General features: G+C 54.4%; 1 protein-coding gene and 1 non-coding gene across 3 annotated transcripts in view; one reads left to right on the top strand and one right to left on the bottom strand.

Annotated features, from left to right (window-relative positions):
* Nucleotides 1-17,231, top strand: part of CELF5 (CUGBP Elav-like family member 5) — a 43,042-nt gene extending 25,811 nt beyond the window's left edge. Inside the window, exons 3-13 of one of the 2 annotated variants that reach the window (XM_074351163.1) lie at nt 2,334-2,385; nt 4,154-4,282; nt 5,734-5,813; nt 7,523-7,669; nt 8,468-8,609; nt 8,694-8,840; nt 10,066-10,128; nt 10,722-10,805; nt 13,160-13,303; nt 14,911-15,078; nt 16,389-17,231. In XM_074351163.1, the coding sequence (XP_074207264.1) occupies nt 2,334-2,385; nt 4,154-4,282; nt 5,734-5,813; nt 7,523-7,669; nt 8,468-8,609; nt 8,694-8,840; nt 10,066-10,128; nt 10,722-10,805; nt 13,160-13,303; nt 14,911-15,038 (1,116 nt within the window). In that variant the 3' untranslated portion in view covers nt 15,039-15,078; nt 16,389-17,231. Of the gene's footprint in view, nt 1-2,333; nt 2,386-4,153; nt 4,283-5,733; nt 5,814-7,522; nt 7,670-8,467; nt 8,610-8,693; nt 8,841-10,065; nt 10,129-10,721; nt 10,806-13,159; nt 13,304-14,910 lie in introns of both variants that reach the window. The other variant, XM_074351162.1, reaches the window with a different exon arrangement.
* TRNAA-GGC (transfer RNA alanine (anticodon GGC)) lies at nt 9,116-9,188 on the bottom strand. The gene has a single exon. It is a non-coding gene; the product is annotated as a tRNA-Ala (tRNA).
* Nucleotides 17,232-24,862: the final 7,631 nt, after the last annotated feature.

Raw genomic sequence — 24,862 nt, 5'->3', positions numbered from 1 at the left:
ACCTGGCTTCTCAGAACCAGACCAGGACCCCATCCCCCACGCCAAGCTGACCCAGGAGGGGGAAGGGGCCTCCCAGTAGGAGGAAGAAAGTCCCAGGCTCTGCAGCGGGTTGGGGAGATGGTGAGCAGGTACCCAGGCCGCAAGAATGGGGTGGGTGTGGAGGGTGTGGTGATGGGGGCAGGTTCCCTCCCCGTGATCCCCCTCCCTCACTCCCTCCCTCTGCTCATCCATCTCTAGAAGATTATATTTAAATATCTCTTTTGTGCAAGGCAGGAGCTGGGCTCGCCCCTAAGAGGCGGTTTCCATGGCAACAACAATTGCCAGCTTCCGTGTGGTGAATCAGCGTTGCCATGGCAACCTCATCCTCATCTGCCCAAGGTGCTGGGAGTGGGGGGAGGAGGTGAGGGCCAGCGGAGGCGGGTGGGAGGGGTGGGGGAGCAAGAGGCTAGAGCTCAGGTGCCCCCTCCCCCGCACCTTCCTTCACCGTCTCAGTCTGCCCCCTGTCCAGAAACTGGTCCCATCTGGTTGAAATAATCTCCCCTCCTGCCTCCAGCTAGAGAGGTGTGGTACCCAGGTGGAAAGGGCCTGGGGTGCGGGGTGTATGGGTGGGTGGCTGTGTGTGGTGGGGGTGGGGAGATGTGGTTCGGCCTTCTCCAAGTGGTCAAGGTCCCTCTGAGGGTGTGTCTGGGTGGCAGAAAGATTGGGCTAGAGGAATTGGGGGCACTAGATGGGGGAGACAGACGCCTATCTTGTTCTGGGGTTCCCAAGGCTGAATTCAAGTTGAAGAGGCCTGTATGTGCCCCAGACATACGCTCAAAAAGGGAAAGAGTATCAGAAGGGGAAGGGGTCAAAGAGGGGAGGGAGCGCAGACAAATAACCTCTCCAAGTCTTGATTCTGACATCCATAAAATGGGGTAAAAATTGTGCCTCTCTCTGGAGCTTGCTTGGCTAGCGTTTGTCAAGCACCTTTGAATGGCTGTCGGGGTCTGCCTCAAGATTATCGGACTTGGGAGTGGGGCTGGGATGAGGGTCCAGCCCCAGGCCGGATGTGAAGGGACCAGGTGCCTTTCTATGCTGATGGGTGCTGGAGACTTCCTTCAGGTCAGTTTAGCTCAGCAAACTCCTCTAATTCTCTCATGTACCCTGCCCTGTGTGTGTGGTGGTGGTGGTGGGGGTGATGCAGGGGGGAGCTGCTATGGTCTCAGTCTGGAGGGAGGCAGAGGGAGGAAGGAACCCAGAAGGGTGGAAGGATTGCCCACATGGGGGCTTTGGGGCTGGGTTTTGAAAGATGAGTGGGAGTTCACCAGAGACACCAGGTCAGGAAGAAGGTTCTGTCCTAGGACCAGTGGAGAAGCAAACGCCACCCCGCCCCACAGCCCTCAGGTCTGGTCTGAAATAGCCACATCAGTTCACACCCACGGCTGGCTAAGCTGGGGAAGTGGGGCCTAGGGAAGGAATTTGCCCATTGAACATCAGCTTCAGTCCTCGGGGTGAGGGACGGAAGTGTCCAGAACAGTGAGACCAGATTGCAGGCTGGTCCACTCGGGTGTGAGTTTCCCCAGCCTGAGGTCAGGGAGCAGGCTGAAGGTCGCTGCCTTGGTGTGGCGGTCAGCCGCTCCTGAGTAACAGACTGCTCCGGAAGTTTCATTTGTTCATGATTCTGTAGGTTGACAAGTGCAGGCTGGGCTTAGCTGGGCAGTTCTTCTGCTGATTTGTCCTGAGGCATTCATGCAGCAACAGTCAACTGGGGCTCGACTGGAGCTCGCTGGGCAGGGCCTCCCTGGGCTGTCTGCCAGCAGAGTGTCTGTGCATGAGGCCTCCTGTCCTCCAGCAGCTCGCTTGGACTCGCCCACCTGGCAGTGGCAAGGGCTCCACGACGATAAGAGCGGAAGCTGCGAGGTCTCCTGAGGCCGAGGCTCAGACCTCTCACAGCTCCACTTGCACACATTCCGTCAGAGTTCGCCGCGTGGCCAAGTCCAGGTGCAGAAGTTGGGGAAACAGACCCCAGTTCTTGATGGAGGAACCGCAGAGTCACATCACAAACAGGGACTGTGGGACTTGGGCCACTGGGGGAAGCAAGGAGACTTCCTGGCTGAAGGGAGATTTGTTACTGGGTTTTGAAGGCAAAGTAGGTGTTCTCCAGGCCGCAAGCGCAGAGCCCTGTAGGTGGGACTCTGTCATTTGGTGTGACTGAGGTGCTAGTTGCTGCCAGAGGTTGGTGGGACGCTGAGGCTGGGGAGGTGGGCAGGAGTGCCAGGCAGAGCTCAGGCAAAGCTTCCACCCACATTATCCCCGCTGCCGACCTTGACCTCCCTCCCCCCCTCTCTCCACAGATGGCGCGGCCAATCCAGGTGAAGCCTGCGGACAGTGAAAGCCGTGGAGGTAGTTGTCATCTCTCCGTGGCCCCCAGGCTGCGGGCTGGCAGAGGGATGGGAGGATGGAAATCCTTGCGTGAACGGTGGTGGGAGAGGCAGAGGCCCCTGGCCGGGGTAAGGGCAGGAGAGGAGGGAAGCTGTGTCCCCTCTTCTTAACCACAGTGCCACAGGCCCAGGAGTAGGGGACGTGGCCAGGCCCAGCTGTTTTCCCCTAGAACTTGAAATAGCCCGCTTGTCTCAGGGTGCAGTAATGGGGATCTTCAGGTGCAGAGGGGCCGGGGTCCCAGAAGGGCTGTGGGTTGCTTTCTGGGCCGTGCATATGTGTGTGCGCATGTTTGCATGTCTGGGCAAGCGCACGTGTGTGTGTGTGAGCAGGCAGACCTGGGCACAGCTGTGTGCAGATGTGTGTGTTCACGTGCGTATGTGTTTCTGGCTGGTGCAGTGGGAGTGCCTGCCCTCCTGTGTGCACATCTGCGTGCCTCGGCTGTGCATGGGCGTGTATGTTCAAGCGTGTGTGCTTGAGTGTTCCAGGCTGGGTGGATGGGTGTGCAGGCTGGGCCCTGTGTCTGCCTGAGGCTGGACTTCACGCTGGGTGTGTTCCTGGGGGGGAGACGCTTAGCTGTCTCCAGTGGGATCCAAGGTTAGTCATTCTTGGGTACTTTTGAACCCCCTCCCCACCTCAGGTGGACTGGGGGCTGAGGGGTTGCAGCTAGCCGTGGAGGTGGTATGGGAGGGCAGGGCTGTTAGGACCTCTGTGTATGTGTAGGAGCCTGGTAAAGCCTGTTTGGGCTGGGAACCTGTTTTCACACTTTCCAACCTGGCTGCCAGTGTAGGTCAAGGATTAGAGAGGTACGGGGTGTGTGTCCTCTCTGCCTTTCTCTCTCTCTCTCTCTCCCCCTCCGTATCTCTGTTTCTCAGTCCTAATCTTTTTCTCTCCTACTGTCTCTCTGGTTCTCTCTCTGCCTTTCCATGTGTCTCTCTTTATCTCTTACTCTCTCTCTCTTTGCCTCTCTCTCTCCCTCTGTCTCTCTCCGTCCCCCTGCATTTCAGTCTCTCTGCTTCTGTCTCTTCCTTCCTCCCACCCTCATGAGTGACAGCTGCCAGAGAACAGGTATCCATAGCAACCCAGCTCACCATTTCCGGAAGATGGAGCTGCCACATTCCTGATTCCAGGGGAGTAGTGCAATTACCCAAAGGGGCAGGGCTCTGGTGCCTCACATGGGAGGGGCTGGCCCAGACTGGTCCCTGCCCTTGGTCCCAAGCCAACCCCAGGCTCTCCAGACACTTGGTCCTGTGCGCACACATGCCTTCACTCATTCAACGGACACTGATTGCTTGACCCCCTCTTAGCCCCAGCAAGGCTGGGCAGGGAGCTCTGCTGATCACTGTGAGGGTGCAGGGGCCATCAGCGCTCACCCCTGCCAACAAAATCTAGATGGCAGACAGAGAGACAGGGACTCAGGCCAGGCCAGGCAGTTCCTAGCCCCGGTATTATCTGTGGGCTCTCTGAGTGCACAGGAGGGAGAGGCCATTTCGCCCATAGGGTGGGAGCAGTTGGGCAGAGAGGGCATTCCAGGCAGGGTCACTGAGTTAGCACAGGCACAGAAATGGGACCGCGCAGGCACGTGGGAGAGTGGAGAGGTCGGGGCAGGGAAAGCACACGACTGTGTCCTCCCTCACACGCGCCCGGCTCCCTGCCCTGCTGCCTCCACTCTGCTGGAGGGACGGAGAAATTCCTGGAGGCTAGGACTCGGCTGAGGTGGTGTCTCCACCCACAGGGGACCGGAAGCTGTTTGTGGGGATGCTGAACAAGCAGCAGTCGGAGGAGGACGTGCTGCGGCTGTTCCAGCCCTTCGGGGTTATCGACGAGTGCACCGTGCTGCGGGGGCCTGATGGGAGCAGCAAAGGTGATGGGCGGGGGGCGGGGCTGGCTTCCGGGGGCGGGGCAGTGGGAGGGTGGGGCTGGAGGGATGGGGTCGAAGGGCACGGGTGAGGGCGGGGCCTGGCTCGTGGGGCGGGGCTGGCACACAGTGGGCAGGGCCTGGAGAGCAGGCTGCAGGGTAGGGCAGGGCCAGGCACACAAGAGAGTGATGCGGGCCCAGGGGACAGAAGCGGGCAGGTGGGAGGGTGAGTTGGTTTGGGGGAAGGTCGGGCGCGTGGAAGGGCGGGGCCGGCTCTGGGGGGCGGGGCGAGCAAAGCCAGTCCAGTACCACCCGGTCCTACCCGAGTGCCCATGTGCGTCTGCGGCTGCCAGTCTCCGCCTGACTGTCCGTGGGACTGTTTCCGTCTGGATTTGCCTGTGTCCTGAGTTTGTCCGTCTGCCTGATCCTACTTACTCCAGCTCCCCATAGGGCTGTACCATCCAGGAATAATTGTTTAAGGATCTCCAGCACCTGGTTTCCTGTCTGCTCACGTGACTGCATGTGCCTAGGGTTGACTGACCTCCTGTGTCTCTTAGTCTGACACGCTTTCTGCGCGAGTGTCCTAATGGCTCTTTCTGTCCGAGTCTTCCTGGGTCTGGTGGTCTATCTGATTCTACCTGTTTAGGCCCATCTGTCTGGGACTGACAATCGGCTTGCCTGTCTCTGCCCTTGTGACTTTATCTTACTAGGAAGAAATGTATTTGGTGGTCCCTGACTGTTTGCCTGGCTCTTCTTTTTAAATTGAGATATGATCCACGTGCAGTAAAATTCACCATTTAAAAGTGTACAGCGAAGTGCTTTTCAGTATATTCACAAAGTTCCAGAACATTTCCACCCCTCTCCCCCAAATCTGCCTGGCTCCTCCGTAAGATCTGTCTGTCTGGTACTGTGTCCAGTGGTCTCTCCCAGTGACTGTCTCAGTTTGCTTGGTGGTCTCTTGTCTGCCCGCTGATTCCGTGCTTGCCTCGTGACTCTATTCCTATCTGTCCAACTCTGGGCACGTGAGTGTATCTCTCTGGGTCTGGGTGTATCTCTGCCTGAGCGTGCCTGTGGAACTGAACCTCTCTGTGTTGGGTGGTCCGTAGCTTTAATTCCGCAGACCTGATTACAAGTCTGGCCCTCGCAGTGCTGGCGGCTCCCTAAGCTGGCCGCCCTCGCTTGTTCCACCGGGCAGGGCCTGCCTCCCCAGCTGTGCGCCACCGCACACTGTCCCCCTGATGGTGCGTCTGACAAACAGCTAGCTGGCTGGCCAGCTGTGTGCTTGTCTTACCGTCTGGTCCTTGATCATCCAGCTGTCTGTCTGATCAGACGGCTGGCTGTCTCTCTGTTGTCCGACTGTCTGAATTGTGGGCTGCCCGTGTCCAGGCTGACTGGCCACACCAGGCTGCCAGTGCCTCTCCTGCGGCCCCTCACTGGTTCTCGTTCTCCCGGAGCAGGCTGTGCCTTTGTGAAGTTCTCCTCCCACACGGAGGCTCAGGCGGCCATCCACGCCCTGCATGGCAGCCAGACCATGCCGGTGAGTCGGAGCTGCACTGGGAGGTGGGGGTGGGCAAGGAGCGAGGGGGCCTGGCCTTACCATCCCAGCCATCGAGTTGCCCCTGCCGTTTCTTCAGAGAGGGCACAGGAGGAGAAAGATGTGCAGTCTCTGATGGTGGTGTGTGGCTGTGCATGTGTGTATGTGCGTGAGCGTGCAAGTAAGCGGGGGCTGTGCATAGATGTACTGCCGACATGTGGCTGCATGTGTGTGAGTACAATATGGTGTATGTTTCGGTGTGTGCACGTGAGTGTGCCTGAGATCGTGCTTGCATGTCTGTGTGTGAATGTGCAGTGTGTCAATGTGCACGTGAGGTGTATGTAAATGGTGTGGCTATGTGTGCACGTGTGTACTGCTGCATATGCACACACAGATATTCATGCACGCTGAGTGGGTGTGTTCACGTGTGCAACGGTGTGCAGGCTTTATGTGGGTGAGTGCATTGTGTATTTATAAGTGAGTTTGAGTGTGTCAGTGTGCCTGGGTGGTGTGGGTAGGACAGGTGTGCATGTGGGCATCTGCAGGGGTGTGTGACTGTGTGTGTGGATGGGCGAGCATGCGTGTGAGTGTAAGTGCATGCAATTAGATGTGCATATGTGTGATTTCGTGCAGATAAATGTGTACGTGTCTGGATGCATTGTGTAAGCATATGATGCGTGTGTTAGTGTGTGGACATATTCATGGTTGTGCACATGTTTCTGAGTATAGATGGTGAGTGTGAGTCTGTGGGAGTTGAATCCATGTGTATGTGTGTGCAAATGTGTGTGAGCCCCAGAGGAGCAGAGGAAGACGAGGCTGGAAGAACCTGCAGTTCGAGGCCAAAAAGCATAGGATTCCTCCTAGGGCACTGGGGAGCCCCAGAGGGTTTCGGCAGGAGAGGGAAGGGACCAGGTGATGTGGTAATGTCCCCGTGGGGCCAGAGTGGAGGATGGGCAGGGGCAAGAATGGAGCGAGGTGCCTGTGAGTCTGCAGCAGTGAGAGGCTGGGCGATAAGGGGGACCACACAGGTGTTGGGGTGGCCCTGCCTCCCAGGAAGGAGGCCCTAGGAGCCACCATCAGTGTATATAGATGCCCAAATCTGCCCTGGGGAAGACATATGTTGGAAAACCAACCCTCCTTTCTGTTGTTCTGGAAAATGGGTTTAAAGCACAGGGCAGTCTCCAACCATCTCTGGGTTCTTGGGCATCAGTTTTAGTCCCTGGAGGGGCTGGAGGCAACTCAACCTGGAGCCAAGATTTCTCCTGCTCAGAGCTGTCCAGTGATGGAGCTGGTGGGCATGGCAGGAAGTGAGCTCTCCATCAAAGGAGGTATTCAAGCTCTCTGATGGTTGGAGTGCCATCTGTTCTTAGGTGTGGGTGGCAGCTATAGGGTCCACTATCCAGGTCCTGAGTGTTTCTCTCCAGCAGTTGGATTCTTCAGCTGTTTTTGAGAGCGCGGCTGACAGTCAGGCCTCCCCAGACACAGCCCCTACCCCAGGCTTGGACACCCCACCTGTGCACACAGTGGGCTGCAGGGTCAAGTGTGAGACCTGGGGTGCTGATCTCCAGGCTGTCCACACTGCGGCATCTGGGGGCCTGGGGGCAGGGCTGACAGCTGCTGCGATCTACACCCCTACACCCCTCATCCAAGGGACCCCAGAGTCCTGGCTACCTACCCCCTCTCTCCCTCCCTGCTTGCGGCTGCCCCTGCAGGGTGCCTCCTCCAGCCTGGTGGTCAAGTTTGCCGATACGGACAAGGAGCGGACGCTGCGGCGCATGCAGCAGATGGTGGGCCAGCTGGGCATCCTGACGCCGTCCCTCACCCTGCCCTTCAGCCCCTACAGTGCCTACGCCCAGGCTGTGAGTGACCCCCGCAGACACACCGCTGTCCCCAGTGGGGCTCCTGAGACCACTTTGCCGGTCCAGTCTCTCTCTCTCTCTCTCGTGCTCCATCTCTTGTCTGTTGAGGGCTTCTGCCTCTTTGCCCATCTTTCTGTCTCTGGCTGCGTCTCTCTGGTGCAGGATGCTATTCTGGCTGTGGCTAAGTCCCCAAATCCAAGCTGCTTCCAGACCCCAGCCCCAGCTGAGCCCCTAGCCATGAGCTATGCTCCAAGCCCCAGCTGAACCCCAACTCTGGAGTGCCAGGTCCCCAGGCTGAGCCCTCAAATCCAGGCTGAGTCTTAACCCCAAGTTGAGACCAAACCCAGACTGAGCCCCTAAGTCCAGCCAGAGCCCCAACTCTGGATGAGCCTCAAATTAATACCCAGCCTGGGGTTGATGCCCAGATCCTGGCTGCTCCCCAAATCAGCCCCAATTCCAACTGAACCTCCAAACCCAGGCTGACTCCAAACTGAGACCCAACCCTTGGTGAGTTCAACAGTGACTGATGTCAGGTCCCAGACTGTGCCCTGATCCCTGGCTGAGCTCTGGTTCCTAAATGGGCCTTGAACAGAGACCAGGCCCTGACCCTAGACTGAGCCTTGATCCCAGGCTGAGCACCAGTTCCTGAGCCCTGACTCCGACCTGAGCCATGACATATAGCTGACCCCACTAGTTACTGGTGGACCAGCCCTCACCCCCCCCACCGCCTGCCATGAGCCGTGATCTCAGGCCGGATGCCACCTTGACGGTGCCTGTTAACTCCCTCTCTACCCCCAGCTCATGCAGCAGCAGACGACTGTCCTGTCCACCTCAGGCAGCTACCTGAGCCCCGGCGTGGCCTTCTCACCCTGCCACATCCAGCAGATTGGCGCCGTCAGCCTTAATGGGCTGCCTGCCACACCCATCGCCCCTGCCTCTGGTGAGAGTCTGCCAGGGGCCCGCGGATGGGTGGCCAGTGCCGGGGCTAGGACCAGGCTCCCCGTGACGCTCTTCCGCTCCCCAGGACTGCACTCGCCCCCGCTGCTCGGCACCGCCGCCGTGCCCAGCCTCGTGGCTCCCATCACCAACGGCTTCGCTGGCGTTGTGCCCTTCCCTGGCGGGCACCCTGCCCTAGAAACCGTATACGCCAATGGCCTTGTGCCCTACCCAGGTAACTCGGGTGGTCCCCTGGGGCCTGGGAGGGTGTCTCTGGGACAAGCATGAGTCCCTATGTCTTGATGCCCAGGGAACAGAGGGACAGAACAAAGGAAATCTCAGGTGAACAGACACCAGCTGTGGGCACAGAGAAAGGTTAAACAAGAACTTTCCATCCAGGTGTTTCTGGGTTCAAATTCTAGTTAGGTGGCCCTCAGCAGTTTTTTCTTTCTTCCTTTCCTTCCTTCCTTCTTTCCTTCCTTCCTTCCTCCATTCCTTCCTTTCTTTTAATGGAGGTACTGGGGATTGAACCCAGGACCTCATGCATGCCATGCATGCACTCTACCACTGAGCTATACCCTCCCCACCTCTGTGAGAATTTATTTTTAGTTTGAAATGACTGGCACTCACAGGGGGTTTCAAAAATACTACAGAGAGGTCCCAGTACCTAGCACTCGGTATCCCCAGATGCTAACATTGCACAGAACCTCAGTATGTTGTTAAAACTAGGAAACTGACACGACGTTGAACTCAACTGGAGTTGGAGAGCCTATTCAGACTTCACTTTTCACATGCGCTGGTGTGTGTGTGTGTGTGTGTGTGTGGTTGGTTCTATGCCATTTTGTCACAGGTATAGTTTCATGTAACAAACACAACAGGCAACATACAGAACTTCTTCTCCACCAAGTAATTCACTCATGAGACCCCTTTACAGTCTCACCCTCCCACATCACCACCCCATCCTCCGGCAGCCTCTCTCCATTCGAGCATACTTTTTTTGCTCAATTTCCTCCAGACTCTTCAGCTCTGGTGGCCTAGACATCCTCTCCCCTTCCCCTATGTCCTCCCCTAGGGATCATCAGGCAGTCACAGCCACATGGGGGATCCATAGGGTGTCTAATGATCCAGATGTGAGGAGGGAAAAGGGGGAAGGGATGCGGGTGGGTGGTGATGGGGAACAGAGACCTGGAGAATCCAGAGAATAAAGGGGAGGAGCAAGGGGGTCAGGATAAGGACAGAGTTGGGGTGATGGTTAAACCTCTCTGGAGTCCATGAAACCTGAATTCTAGTTTCGCTTCTGCTATTTCCTGAGTAGCCATGTGCCAACTGCTTCCATCCCTGAGCTTCGGGTCCCCCACTTGTAAAATGGAGGTTATACTTGTAAAACGTTGATGCAGAAGTGAAACTGGGGTGGATGGAAGACTTCTGCTGCCTACTCAGCCCTTCCGTCTGCCCTGCAGCTCAGAGCCCGACGGTGGCTGAGACCCTCCATCCTGCCTTCTCTGGAGTCCAGCAGTACACAGGTAGGGAGGCAGCGCGGCCCCGCCCCTCGCCCACCCAGATCTGGCCCCGCCCCTCTCATTCTATTCCTTCTTCTGCCTAGTCATTACTTTGGGCCCAATCCTAGTTCTTGGCCCGGCCCCCGCCCCGCCCTCCTTCAACATCTGGCCCTTCCCCCCCATAACCTGCCTTTGGTCCCGCCCTCACGTAACGCCTAGACTCTGTCCCTGCGGGGGCCTCCCCCCATCTCTGGCTCTTCTTTCTAAGAACAGCCTTGGCCCCGCCCTCAGCCATGGCCCCGCCTTGGCCCCTCCCTCGGACCCGCCCTCCAACGTGATCACGCCCCTTCCCAAGACCTGGCCTTGGCCCCACCCCTCTAGTCATGGCCCCGCCCCACCCTACTCGTCCCTGTTGCCTTGGCCCCTCCCTGAGGCCCGCCCTCCCCCACGACCACGCCCCTCTGGCTTCCCAAGATCCGGTCTTGGCCCCACCCTCAGCCGTGACCCCGCCCCTCAGCCTTTGCCCCGCCCCTGCCCCGCCGCGCCCACGCCGGCACCCGGCTGCCCACCCGCCTCACGCCGGCCTCCGACCTGTGTCTCGCTCCCGGTCTCTACAGCCATGTACCCCACCGCGGCCATCACGCCCATCGCGCACAGCGTCCCCCAGCCGCCACCCCTCCTGCAGCAGCAGCAGCGAGAAGGTGAGGAGGCCGCCACCTCCCCTGGGCGCCGGCCCCGCCCTCTGACCGCCCCCTCCACCTCCAGGACCCCCGGCCTGGCCTGGCCTCAGGGAACCGCGCGGCTAAAAGCTCGGCCTGCGGTCTGGACAGACCTGGGTCAAGTCCCGATGCAGCCCCTGGGTGTTTGGGGAACAAATGAAACTTCTCTGAGCCTTGTTTTTCTCCTCTGGAAAGTGGGAACCGGGCTAGTCCCGAGCCGGTGAGAATAGCAGTGACCCTGCCCCCACCAGGAGGTCTCTCCAGAATGGTGTGATTCTCTGAAATTTTGGAGAGGAAACGAGTTTTGAGGTTGGAGGGTGGGATGATGCGGTATCTCAGGTAAAATGAGGCTCCCGCAGTAAAGTCAAGGGAGGGAGGAGTTAGACTCTGGAGTCGGAATTGAATCGGGATTGAAATCGCCCAATTCTGACTTGGGACGTCCCATGGAAGGCCTCACTGCCCCGTGCTTCAGTTTCCTCATCTGTCACACAGACGACCCTCTGTGCCCAGAGGCCTTACTGGGAAGTGAGCAGCGGCCACTCCTGACACATAGGAGGCACTCGGCACCAGGGAGTCACTCCTTTCCTTAATCCATCCAGTGAGGGTGGGGGCAGGGTCTGGGGACAGGCCCCACATCACCCTGTGACACGGGAAGCTTGGCCTGGCCTGCAGACTGAGTTCTGTGAGAATCTGTTTAATTTCTCCATTGCTGTTAGTCCGCTGGAACGGAGGACACTGCCTGGGTGCAGTGGCTAAAAGCTGGCTCGCATGCAGTCCGAGCTGCTATAACATGACCTATGCCTTCTGGAAATTCACCAGAGTTGGCAGAACTTCACCATACAAACCACAGGCTCATGGGGGAAACAGGGTTGGGGAAAGCCATTCAAAAATGTGGGCGGTGATGTGGCAAAAAAAAAAAAAAAAAGATAAAACCCTAATAAAAACGGTAACATGGTTTTATGCGTGTTAGATGGTGAAGAAATACATGAATACTACAATAAATTTGGCACTTTATCTTGGAAAAGACCTGAAGTTTGCACGGGAAAGTGGCCTCGGAAGGGCTACAACGTGTGTTACTGTGAAATGATGGAAAGGCTTGTCTCAAATCAGACGGGGAGTCCTCACCCCAGAAGGGAGTGGGTGTGACTCATAACACACTTGGGGAACTGAGACAGTTGGTAGATGGAGCTGTGTATGCGAGTGTGTGTGCATTTTGCTTTCTTAGGAGGTTCGGTTCAGCTGGGTGTGGTTTTTTGCATTCCCCTAGAGATAGCACACAAGCAAACACAAAATTCGTGTTTGCTCAAAATCATTCCGAAACATATCAGTCACCTGGGAACATACTGGCATGTTAAAAACAAGCCTGTTAGCAGACCTGTGGTCCTAATCTGGAAGGTAAGAGGTAGGTGTGACTGTGTCGTTTTGGATCTTGTATTTTCCAGGGGGAGGGAATATTCATTGCGAGTCCAGGGGAATTCTCAGTGGTTTGATGGTTACCTTTCTTTTGGGATATAATCAAGGTTTTTTTGATGCTGTTCTTATTTATAGTTTTTATATGAGCCATGCACTGGGGATTATTGGGGGAGGGGATAATTTTGAGGGTTAGCCATGCTTTAAAAAATTCTTTCTAATCCGGATAGCATATCATTTAAAAATTATCTGTGGCTTCAGGATATCTGGGGTTCAAGACTGGAGAATTATCTTTTAATTTTACTTGATTTTATGTGTGTATCATCTGAGTTTTGAAAATTATCCAACATTTGGAGGATTATCCAAGGTTTTGAAAAATATCTGGGTATTTGGGGTTTGGAACCAGGGAATCACTTGTCTTATTTTATTCTGTGATCATTGAACTTTCAAAAAAATATGAGCATTTCATTTTAAAACCAGTTTTAGATTTACAGAGTTCTTGCAAAGACAGAGTTTCCGTGTACCCCACACCCACTTCATCTGATTTCTGTAAATGATCTGGAGTTTGAGGTTTAGGGATTTTCCAGGGGCTTGGGGTCTTCTGGGATTTGGGGATTATCCGGGGTCTGGGATGGAGGGGTTTATCTCGATTTGGGGGAGTAGAGATGAGCTGAATTTTGTAAATTCTCTGGGGACTGAGGATCATTAGAGGTTTGGAGTATCTGAGTGTGGGATTATATAGACAAGAGCTCAGAACACCCTGCCCCCCTCCCCACCACTTCCATGCCCCTTCTTTCTGGGTGTTAGGGGGCACCCCTCTCCCAGCAACTGGAGATGCCAGATGTGGGCTCTGGACCCGCGCCCCTCCCCCGGGGGTCCGCCTCCTCTCCTTGGGGGCTTTATGTCTTTCTCTCCCCCACCTGCAGGTCCCGAAGGCTGTAACCTGTTTATCTACCACCTCCCCCAGGAGTTTGGAGACACGGAGCTGACGCAGATGTTCCTGCCCTTCGGCAATATCATCTCCTCCAAGGTGTTTATGGATCGGGCCACCAACCAGAGCAAATGTTTTGGTGAGTCCCTGTAGGGTGCCCCTTCCTGCTTGCCGCACCATGGCATACGCCCCGCGCCCTGGAATGGGAGGGTGGGAGGGTGTGGGCAGCCACAAGACAGGTCTAGTCCAAAAGAATCACATTCATGATCAAAGTGAGCACTTACTAAGCACCTACTGTGTGCTAAGCACTTACCTCTCAACCCTTCAAAGACTCCCTCATTCATTCATTCAACTAACAGATCGTGCACCTACTGTGTGCCATACACCATGCTGGGCACTGGCACAGAGCAGTGAAGGGAGACAACAAAAATCTCTGCCTGCCGAAAGCTCAGTCATACTGCGCTGCCCCTCGAACTTTCTCCGCTGATGGGAATGTTCTATATCCGCGCTGCCTGAGCCGCCAGCCCCACGTAGTTACTGAGCACTTGAAATGTGGCCAGTGCAACCAAAGGACTGAATGTTTCATTGTATTAATTTTAATGCATTTAAAATTGTGGCCAGTGGCTACCAAGACCAAATTGGAAAGCACAGGTCCAGAGGGAGGAGACAGAAATAAACAAACATAGGATATAGACCAGGGTGTTATATGTGGTATGGAGAAAAACAAAACTAGTGACAAAGTACAGACTGATAAGGAAGAGGCGATGTTTCAACTGAGATCTGAATGATGAGGAGCCAACCACGGGCATATCTGGGGAAGAGTGTTCTAGGCAGAGGGAATCACTTGTGCAAAGACCCTGGGGCAGGACTGAGCCTGGTGCATTGGAGGAACAGTGAGGATGCCTGTGTGGCTGAAGCAGAGTGAGTGAGGGGAAGAGAGGGAGGAACGGAGGGCAGGGAGGGGATGGGGCAGGTTGTGCAGGGCCTTGTGGACTGTGGAGAGAACTTCCTTGTCCCCAGAAATGGGAAGTTAAGGCTCAGAGAGGCACGTAACTTGTCCAAAGTCACACAGCACCAAAGAGGCAGAACCTAGATTAGAAACGGTCTATTAGACTCCAAAATCTGGACTCTTAACCCCACCCTGTCCTCTTTGAAGGGTCGACTCTTGACTATTTATTAAGCACCTCCTGTATACACTCATTATGCAACCAGTTTACAAGAGGAGAAAAGAGAGGCATAGAATGGCCAAGCAACATGCTTTAGGTCACACAGCAAGCAAGGGGCCCCCGCCAGTGCCCAGGCCCCTTCCTCTGTATCCTGCTTCCAGGAGGAAGAAGGAAATTTCTGGAGGAAAATCTGCTTAATCACATTCAGCAGTCAGGGGGTCATGTGTTTTCTCTGAGCCTCAATTTCCTCATCTATGTAGTGGGAGGTGTGGGTGATGTGGAACCCCCGGAGGCCACACCTGTCCCCCACGTGGGTTGAGAAGTCTCAGCAGAGCAGACCCCAAGTAAGAAATGAGTGCCCCATCCCCAGAGGCAAGCAAGCCCAGGAGGTGCCAGAACCAGGCCAGGGCTGCTGTGCGTCCTTTGGGAAGCCCTCGCACCTCCCGGGACAGCCTGCCCCTGCGAGTGCACACTCCTGCCCCCAGTGCCCCACGCCACTGGGCAGCCAGGGCCACAGCACTGGAGCAAGCAGAGGATGCCCGTGTTGCCCACCATCGTGGGTCCACCCCGGTCTCTGCAGGCTTCGTGAGCTTTGACAACCCGGCCAGCGCGCAGACCGCCATCCAGGCCATGAACGGCTTTCAGATCGGCATGAAGAGGCTCAAAGTGCAGCTGAAGCGGCCCAAAGATCCGGGACACCCCTACTGACCGCGCCCACAGCCGCCCTGAGGCTGCGGGCTTGGCCCAGGTGAGCCGCCAGGCGGCCCCATCCCCCTCCCCCACCCCGCCCCACCCCCGTCTTGTCCGCACTCCCTCCTCATTCTCCAAACCCTCCCCAGGCTGGGGGGATGCTGCAAGAGGCTACAAGGAGTCCCCAGGTTTGGTTGACAGGGACAGAGATGGACAAAGACACCCCCAATCTCCCTCTGTGGTCAGGGCTGGAACCAGAGCAGTAAGATGGGAGTGGGGAGGGTGGTTAGGGGATCCTTCCTGGAGAAGGCTTTGAAGGATGAATAGAAGTTCGTCTGAGAGGTGGGTTTTGGTCTGGGGTGGAGTGGGCTGTGGGAAGGGGCTTCTGTCCTTTGCTGTGAATCTGTTCTCCCAGCTGGACTCCTCTGAGAGCTCTTTACTTGGCATAATTCATACCAATGAGTTGACAGGAGAATGGAATTTTTGCCCTCAGCCATGGCATGCTGGGGAGGGGCTATCAGGGGGAATCCAAAGGAACGAACAAATCCCCAAGCGTGTTTGTGCCATTAGTACGAACAACTCTGTCCAATCATCACCTTCTTTGGGGGAATGAACTGTGAGCCTGAGGGGCCGATGGGGAAATTTACAACAAGCTCACGCCTTGACAAGGCTCATCTGTGAAGTGGGCCCATGCACGTGGCCTCCCCCAGAGGCAATGGGACGGATCCCCACAGGGCACTCGGTGTTTTCCCAGCTGAGCCCGGGTCCCGCCACCTGGGAAGCTCGTTTCCTCTTAATCATCGTCGCTGCGTCATCACAGAGGATGTCCTGGGATCTGGTGCGAAGCAGGTGCTCAGTGAGGGGCTGTTCCTGCTCCCAGGAACCCTGCTCCCAGCACCCACAGATTCGAGGGTGTTCAGTCACGGGGTCATGTGTCTTTGGGAGCGTGCGTGGGCGGAAATCCACCCCTGGAAGCCAGCAACAGGCAATCTGCGTTTGGACAAGTTGACAGCAATTCCTCACTGAGCATCTACTGTGCGCCAGGCACTGTTTCCAGCCGTGAATGAACCGAAATGGGATTGGGGAGCTGCTTCATGGAGCTTCAGTGGCAGGGAGCAGGGGAGAGGAGACAGAAATAAACATTTGCCTCCAGTGGCCAGATGAGGACATGGGTTTGATGACCCTCAGTCCCTTCCAAGCTGGGTGTGTCAGCCTCTAGACCCCAAAATGGACTCTTTCTGAAAAGATAGGGGCCCTTGGGTTCCCAGACCCTAGCCTGGCCAGGGCAGGGGTGGGGGTGGGAGGTGATGTCCTCTGCTGACGTGCGCCCTCATCACCACACCCTAACGCCCCTCCCTTCTCCGCCAGGTGAGGGGCCTTCCCACCCCAGGAGGGTTTCCCGCTTCCATCCGATCCAGGACTTTACCGTAAATTACAACTGAGTTTGGACACCAGCCCCCACCTCCTCTCCCTTCTTCCTTGTGCCCCTCCCCAAAATGTGAAACACTACTGAAGGCCACACGGAGCTGGGATGGGGCTTCGTGGTCTGCGAGGGGCTCACTGCCCCTTCTGGGAGATTTCCTCCCTCCCCCCACAACACAACCTTTGTGGCTTCCCCGAATGAAATCGCAACTTTTCCTATATATATACATGCATATATATAGAGAGCTATAGACGGTATATATATTTTTTGAGTATAGATCATGGGACCAAACCTTTCCGACTTCCTTCCATCTAAGAGAAGGTGGCCCTGGGCAGGTCACTCAGCAGGGACACTCAGAAGGGCTGAGGCTGGCGGGGCAGCCCAGTGTCTCCCCACCTCCCGCTTCATGTCAGACCAGGGCACCAGGCGAAGCACTGAGAATCATCAGCCGACGCGATATACCTCCAGGACTTTTGACCCCTGCCACCGACCAGATTCTCGCGGGCCTGTGGGCTCAGCTGGCTTCAGTGTCCCTGGTCCTAGCTGCAGCTTCCGGAACCTCCTCCCCCTCCTCATCCCAGGGCCCTACCTTCCCTGGATGTAGGCACAAAAGAGACCCCTTGGCCTCCCCCAGTCCTTCCCCCCAGTCATAGCCTTACTCATGTGACCAATAGCCCTTAGCTTTCCGTGTCGGGGGGCAGACGGGGCGGGGGCGGGGAGCCCCCACCCCGAACCCCCTCCCAAGGGCAGGCGGCCACCCTCCCTGCCTTTGGATCACCAGCCTGGAATCCACAATCTCATGACCAAGATTGCCACGTGCACTGGACAAAGCCGACCCGCACCCCTTCACCAGAGATACCTCTACAAAGAATTTTTTTTTGGTCTTTCTGAGCAGGTACAAAGAAGAAAAGACATGAGGAAAAAAATCAAATGACAATGGATTTTTGTTTTCTAGTTGGGGTGGGGAGGACTATGCTTTGTGGGGGGGGCGGGGCTCTGTATAGCTACCCAAACCGTGAAAACCCTTCTTGAAGCACAGAGTCAAGTTTTTTTTTCGGACATCCGGTGGGGCCTCTTGCCAGATGAGGCACCAGAGAACTTAATAAGCTCAAGAAAAAAAATTTTAAAGAAAAAAAAAGCACTCCCTTTTGTTTCTACCAAATGTGTTGACCGACCCAGAAAAAAAAAAAAAAAAAAAAAAGGAAAAAAAAAAAACATAGCAAAAAAGAAAAAAAAAAGGAAAAAAAAATCTTCTGACCAACCTGTTTCGATATTCCAGTTTGATAATTGTTCCAAGACCCTCTCTAGCGTGCCTGTGTCCCGTCCGTCTGCGTGTACAAGTGTGTGCTCAGGGGCGGTGGGGTCCCATCCGCATCCCGCCCCGCCCCGCCCCCCGCCAGGCCTGCTTGGGAGTGCGTGCTGGCGTGCAGTGGCGTGTGTCCTCTGGTCCATGTTTACTGGCTGTAAATACCATTTTTATACTCCACATCAAAGACCTACGTGATTTGTACGATGTACTTTATTTCTGCTACGAGTAATTTCATGAAGTTTCAACTTGCAAAACGACTTTTGGAGACAAACACACACACACACACACACACACACACACACACACACACACACACACACACAAGAAAGACAAGAAAAAGACTTGGAGGGAACTTTGGGTTGACTTGGTTTGAATCTCGAGGTCCTCGTCACTGTGGCGTGTTTCAGGTGAGAGGCTGCAGGGGTCATCCTAATGTCCAAAATGCCTCTCTTTGGTCTGGAGAAACTGAAAGTTTATTTAATAAAAGTTTTACTTGCTAAAAGACTGAGTTCTCCCTCATTTGCCCTGTTTCATCGAAAAAGACCAAGTGCATTGGGTGTCTGGACTAGAGATCAATCTAGATTTAGAGGGAGGGTTTGCAGGAGGAGAAGGAAGGTCGGTCGTTCCCATGGTCAGGATTCTGTCTGATTCTTCCTGACATTGAAGAAATGGGAGTGTTCTTTCTCCAGAAAAGTAGGTACATTTTGTTGATTCATACGTCCATTCATTCATTCAACAAACGTTTACTGACTGCCTACTGAGTGCCTAAGCCTCTGCTGAGGTCAGGGACACAGCAGTAACCAGTTGGTTCTGGGCTCTGCCCTCAAGGAGTCAGCCAGGGGGTGGGGGCAGGGGAGATGCCATGCAATATACATTTTTGTAATTGAGATAAAAATTCACCATTTTTCTTTACCATTTTGAAGTGTACAGTTGAGTGGCATTAAGCACATTCAGAAGGCTGTGTAACCATCACCACTGTCTAGTTCCTAAAGGTTTCCATCACCCCTAAAAGCAATCCCGTCCCCATTAGCAGTCACTCCCCAACCCCTCCGCAGCCCGTGGCCACCACGAACCCACTTTCTGTCTGCACAGCAGGAGCTGAACCCAGGCTCTCAGGCTGGTCTCTTGCCCACTGTGCTGTCCCACTTCTCTGTGCTGTGTGGCGGCTGAAATTCAAATGTATCAGATGGTAATTCAAGTTATTATTTGTAGTATTCCAATTTAAGCTTTGAAATTTAACTCAAAGCTGTTAAACATTTAGAATATGCACCCATATGAAACTGTGGATTTGCCTGTTCACATCAATGGAATCACACAGTGTGTCCTTTTGTATCTGGCTTCTCTCACTGAGCATAGTGTTCTCAAGGTCCAACCATGTTGTGGCGACTGTCAGTGCTTCACTCCTTTTTAAGGCTGAATATATTCCAGCGTGTGGTGAGACCATTCATTCACCGATTGAGTTGTTGCCACCTTTGGCCATTGTGAATCACGCTGCTGTAATGATTCGTGTGTGAGTTTCTGTTTGAACATCTGTTTCAGTTCTCTCAGGTCCATCCTAGGAGCAGAATTGCTGGATCTTGGTGAATCTGTGTTCCCACCAGCAACGCACAGGAGTTCCTGTTTCTCCGCATCCCCACCTATACTTGTTACACAGTCAACGGAGAAATCCCTCCATTGGACCTGACGCAGTCAAGGCCCCGGAAGTGTTCTGAAGAGGTGAGACTTGCAGGAGGTGAGATCCAAGACCTGATGTAGCTTTGGCTAAAAAAACAAAAACAAAATGGCCTGCAGTTCCAGCACGCCAGTGAAGGCCTCAAAGTTCCTCCCCCAAAATCCTGAGACCCAGGATGGGGGACAGTGTGCTCCAAGGTAAGGCGTGGAGGTGGGGTGAGTAAACGGAGATGGACACACTCAAGCTGAGCCTTTCCAGATTTACGGGAGGGGTACTGGCCACTCAATTTAATTAGCCACTTAATATCCTTCCAGGGGCTTTGCAGAAATGGCATCCTTTAATCTGATCAACAACTCATTCCATTTTATAGTTGAGGAAACTGAAGCTCAGAGACAGGAAGTGCCTTCCTCCAGCTCCTACAGAAAGAACAAGACCCAGCTGGGGTGGGAGCTGGAAAGGTGAGTCTGAGTCCACCTGGAAGGGTTTTCTGGGTGGAAGGAACAGCATGGGCAAAGACTCAGAGGCTTGGGATGTCATGGTCGTTAAACCATTGGCTAAGACCATAGCACTGGGTGAAGAGACAGATGAGAGGTGATGGGGGCTGGGTCACAGATGTTCCTTTGTGATTGAGCACCTACTGTGTGCCAGACCTTGTCCCCATCTTCCCAAGGTTGCAGTCAAGGAGAAAGTACTTTGGGACAAAAAATCAAAAGCACCCCATGTCCAGAAGGAAAAGTAATTCTCAAGCATGCTAAAAGTTATAATCACAAGGAGACCAGCAAGTCTGGGACATATCTTGATGTCAGTTGGGAGCCACAGAGTGTTTTGAGCAGGGGAGGGGTGGGATCAGTTTGGAGTGATGAGAGAATACCTGGGGTGACCTCTGTGCCGCTGGAGGGGTGTAAATCAGCATTCTGGAGAACGGTTTGGCAGGATACTAAACTTACCAAGCATCTATTAAGCACTTACTCTTTGCCAAGCATTCTTTCAAGCCTGTGTCATACAATACAGTAGCCACTAGCCACATGTAGCTATTTATATTTCAATCAATTTGTCAAATTATAACTTTCTTCCTCAGTCACACAGAGCCACATTTCCAGGTCTCCAGAGCCACACGTCCATCACTTCAGGAGGTTCTCTCAGACAACACTGGTCCAACTATTTTACATGACATAACCTGCCACAACCTCATGAAGTATGTCCTGTGAATAGCCCCACTTTATGAGTCAGTTAACTGAGGCTCAGAGAGGTTAAGTGACTGGCCCAAGGCTGCACAGCAGGAGTTGAACCCAGGCTCTCAAGCTAGTCTTTTAACCACTGTGCTGTCCCACTTCCCTGTGCTGTGTGATGGCTGAAATTCAAATGTATCAGATTGTAATTCAAGTTATTATTTGTAGTATTCCAATTTAAGCTTTGAAATTTAACTCAAAGTTGTTAAACATTTAGAATATGCACCTGTACAAAACAGTGACTCTACCTGAGGGTCTCCATAGAGTGAATAAAAGTGTGCTTGGGATGGCTATGATGTAGGTGTGCAGCCAGGGGCAATAGGCTAAATGACATCCAGGGTAAATGAGTTAGTTACTGCTGCATAACAATTTAACCTCCCCCAAATTGAGCCACTTAAAACACCACACATTTATTATCTCACCCACTTTGCACAGGTCAGGAATCCAGGAGTAACTTTGGTGAGTGGTTCTGGTTCAGGGTCTCTCACAAGGTCACAGTCAAGGCATTGGCTGGGGCTGCCTCATCTGAAGGCTGGACTGGGGCTGGGGGAGCTGTTTCAAGCTGGCTCCCTCACATGGCTATTGGCTGGAGACCCTAGTTCCTCCTCACCACGTGGACCTTTCTATAGGGCTGCTCACTACAGGGCAGCTGGCATCCCCCAGACAGAGTGTGACCCAAAGTGAGGGAGGGAGAGAAGACACTGCCTGTTTTGACTTATCTCTCCAGGTAACATGCCATCCCTTCTGCTTTATTCTATTTGTTAGAGGCAAGATACAAAGTCTAGCCCACAGTCACAGCAGGAGATTACATATGGGCATGAATATCAGGGGGTGGGTCCCATGGGGGCCACCTTGGAGGATGGCCACTGCAGGGAGCATTACCCCGTGGAATACCATGTGGTCCTTGGAGAATGGAATCATCTCCAGGTCATGTTAGGCGAAAAGGAGAGATGCAGAAAATACACAGCAGGAAGCAACCCATGTGTCTGTGTGTGTGCGTGTTTAAATGTATACATGTATAGTACTAAATTCATCGCTCTTAAGTCTGGAGGCTTAAACTTAAGTGTGGAGACTGCCCAGGGTTTGAATCCCACTTACGAGAATTATCAGACCAGTGGCCGATCTCTCTGCAGCTCAGCCTCCCCCCCAACTCTGGAAAAGTGAGGCCAATCAAGCACAAGCTTTTGAGGGTTGTTGTGGGAATGAACGAATCCATATTTGTGAAGCCCAGAGTAACCGGGACACAAGTGTCAAATCAATCCCGTTGAAATTAACTTTCCAGCGGCTTCGCCCCTGGCCACCAGGAGGGGGCAGCAGAAACTCATGCCTTCCTTCGGTAGTATTGATGCCTTCGCTTGAAAGGCCGCAAGCATTTATTGAGCGCCCAGTGGGTGCCACACGGCCCGCTGTGGACTGCATGAGGTGGTGAGGAGACCCCTGGGCTCTCTCCTAGGACATAAAAGCTACTTTGCCCAAATTCCTTAGCCAGTCCCTTAAAGCCTGTGGGATCGGCCCCACCTCCCTTCTGTCGCCTCCTCTCTCCAGATTGAATGTGTTACTGCCGCCAGGCTTTTACACGTGCGGTTCCCCGCGCCGGGAAACCCTCCCATCCTGGAGTTCTCAGACGCTGGGCTGGCACGGAGACACACAAAGTCTTCCGAGCACAGGGAATGGCACGGTGGTCAAACAGCCTGACGTGGGACCTGAGGCCCACAAGAACAGACATGTTTGCCTCTGTCCTCAGTATTTGCTGAGCTATTCGAGGTTTGCATGCCTTTGAGCAGCCTCATTCTCCCTCCAAGCCTCAGTTTCCTCATCTGTAAAATACTTTGCCCCATCTAGGATTGCTGAGACGATCAAGGACACGAATGCGCACGAATAACAAACCTTGTCATCATAACATAACATTGTAAGAAGGCAAAACAGGATCTCCTGAATCAGAAAAGTGAACTCTCGGACAGTATTCCTACTGTATTCGAATGTCAACAAGCCCTTATGGAGCGCCTGTGGTGTGCTAGGCTCTGCTGTAGGTAGGTTCTGGAGACTGCTGCAGAGAACAAAACGCAAGAAAATCCTCTGACCACGCCCCCAGATCCTCTCCCCGCCCCCTCTTTTCCCAGCCCACCAGAAAGGGGTGGGGGTGGGGCTTACCTACATATTCGTGAGTCTATCAGCCAGTCCGCAGCCTGAAGTCAGGCCTGTCTTTGGAGCAGGGGTGATTGTGACGTCAGGAGTGACGCATTCAGTGATCCTTAAAGGTGCAGTAACCTCCGATGGAGTAGGGAGTTTGGAACTGACTTGGAACGACACATACCTGCCTTTCTTTGGCAGTCTGTACAGTGCAGGTTGGGACGTGCAAGGCATCGAAACCAGCGCCTACTAGCACCGAAAGAGCGTTGCCATCGTGGGTGAAGTCCAGAGATACGTTTGGAGAGCTCAGTCCCTGCCAGGCACTTTACTCCAGTGTCAGGTCCCTGCGCGAACTGAAGTTTCAGCACCGGGGGTCGCGGACAGCTCCAGGGCCCAACCAGAGCGCGCTGTGTGGGTGGGTGTGCGGTGTGTAGAGGGTTCTGGCGACGGGGCCCAGAAAGAGCCCCAGGTCCTCAGCCAGCCCACTGGAACAAGGCCGCCTACTCTCTGCCTGTCTGTCCCCCCATCAAAGCCTCAGAGGAGCCCAGCCTCAGATCGATGACTCCACCTGACATCTCCAAGCGGATATTCCTCAGGTCAAAATTGTTCCTGGTCCCCAGCCCTGCTGCTCCCGCGTCATCCCCATGTCAGCAGGTGGCTGTCCCATCCTTCCAAGTGCTGGGGCCAGATATCTTGATGTTATCCCTCACTCCTTTCTTGCTCACTCTGTAACTAGTCTGTTAGCAAGTTCTATCGCCTCTGCCTTCAAAAGTGTCTCCTAAATTGGCCCACTTCTCCCCTCTCCTGTGCCTCCACGTGGTCCAGCCGCAGGATCTCCCGCCTGGACCTGCGCTGTCCCCTCCACCTTGGTCCTCGGCTCCTGCCCTCACTTCCACAGTCTGTCCTCCCCGCAGCAGCCACCAGAGGGCGCGTGGGAGCACCTGAGTCAGACCCCGCCCTCCTCTGCCCACAGCCCTCTAGGATTCCCACCTCCTTGAGGGTAAAAGCCCACGTCCTCCCCATGGCCCACAAAGCCCTGTACGACCTGCTTCTGTATCCTCCCTTCCCTTACCTCCTCCCTCTCTCCTCGCTCACTCTGCTCCAACCACATTGGCCTCCTCCCTGTTCCTTCAACACACCAGGGACAGTCCTGCCCCAGGGCCTTTTCACTGGCTACACTCTGCATGAAACCCTCTTCCCCAGATATCACCTGCAAACCTGTCCTCAACTTTCCACTCACAAGAGTAGCCTGGAAGGAGTGGAGGTGGAATAAGTTAGCAAGAGGATGTCAGGGGTCATAGGCCTGGAGACCTGGTGAGGATGTTGACTTCTATTACCAAGGCAATAGGGAGCCATGGAGGGTTTTATAGGAGGAAGAGGCAAGACAATCACACCTGCATGTTTTAGGCTACCCCTGGCTGTTATGTGGAGAACACACTGCAGGGGAGATTCTATAGAAAGAGGAGGCTTGTGCTGGCTTCCAGGTGGGCAATTGTGTGGCTTAGATGGGGCCAGAGCCACCCAGAATTTGCATCGGCCGAATCTGGTGTCTGCCTTGATTGTGTTATGTTCCCTAGAGCTCAGTACAGGACTTGGCATACAGCAGGTGCTCAATAAAAGTCTGATGAAAGAAGGAAGGAAGAAAGCAATGTCCCATGCCCAGATCCCTGGCATGGAGACATCTGAGATTTCATTAGCTCTCACAGCAAAGCTGCAAAGAAGACATCACTGGACCCACTGTACAGATGGGGAAAATGAGGTTCAACGAAAGGAAGAGATTTGCTAGAGCAAATCCAGGCTGACTTAAGAGTCAAGTCCTCTGGGTGGTCATGGAAGGTTTCCAGGAGGAGGTGGCCTAGAACAAAGGGGATGAAGGTAAGGGCCAGAGGAGGGCACTCTTGGCTACAGGAAGGGCATGAGTGAGCTTCGAGACCTGTGGTGGTAGGAGGATGAAATCCAGCTGGAAACCCCATGGGCAGGTTGCACAGGGCAGGAGGGCCAGGGAAAATGTCCTGAGCTGGGACGGTCTGTCTGGTGCACAGAGGAGGGCTGTGGGCAGAGCCAGTTTCCATGACCTCT

This window comes from Camelus bactrianus, chromosome 22 (assembly GCF_048773025.1).
Source record: "Camelus bactrianus isolate YW-2024 breed Bactrian camel chromosome 22, ASM4877302v1, whole genome shotgun sequence".
NCBI lineage: Eukaryota > Metazoa > Chordata > Mammalia > Artiodactyla > Camelidae > Camelus > Camelus bactrianus.
This window is presented reverse-complemented; position numbering and strand designations above follow the sequence as displayed.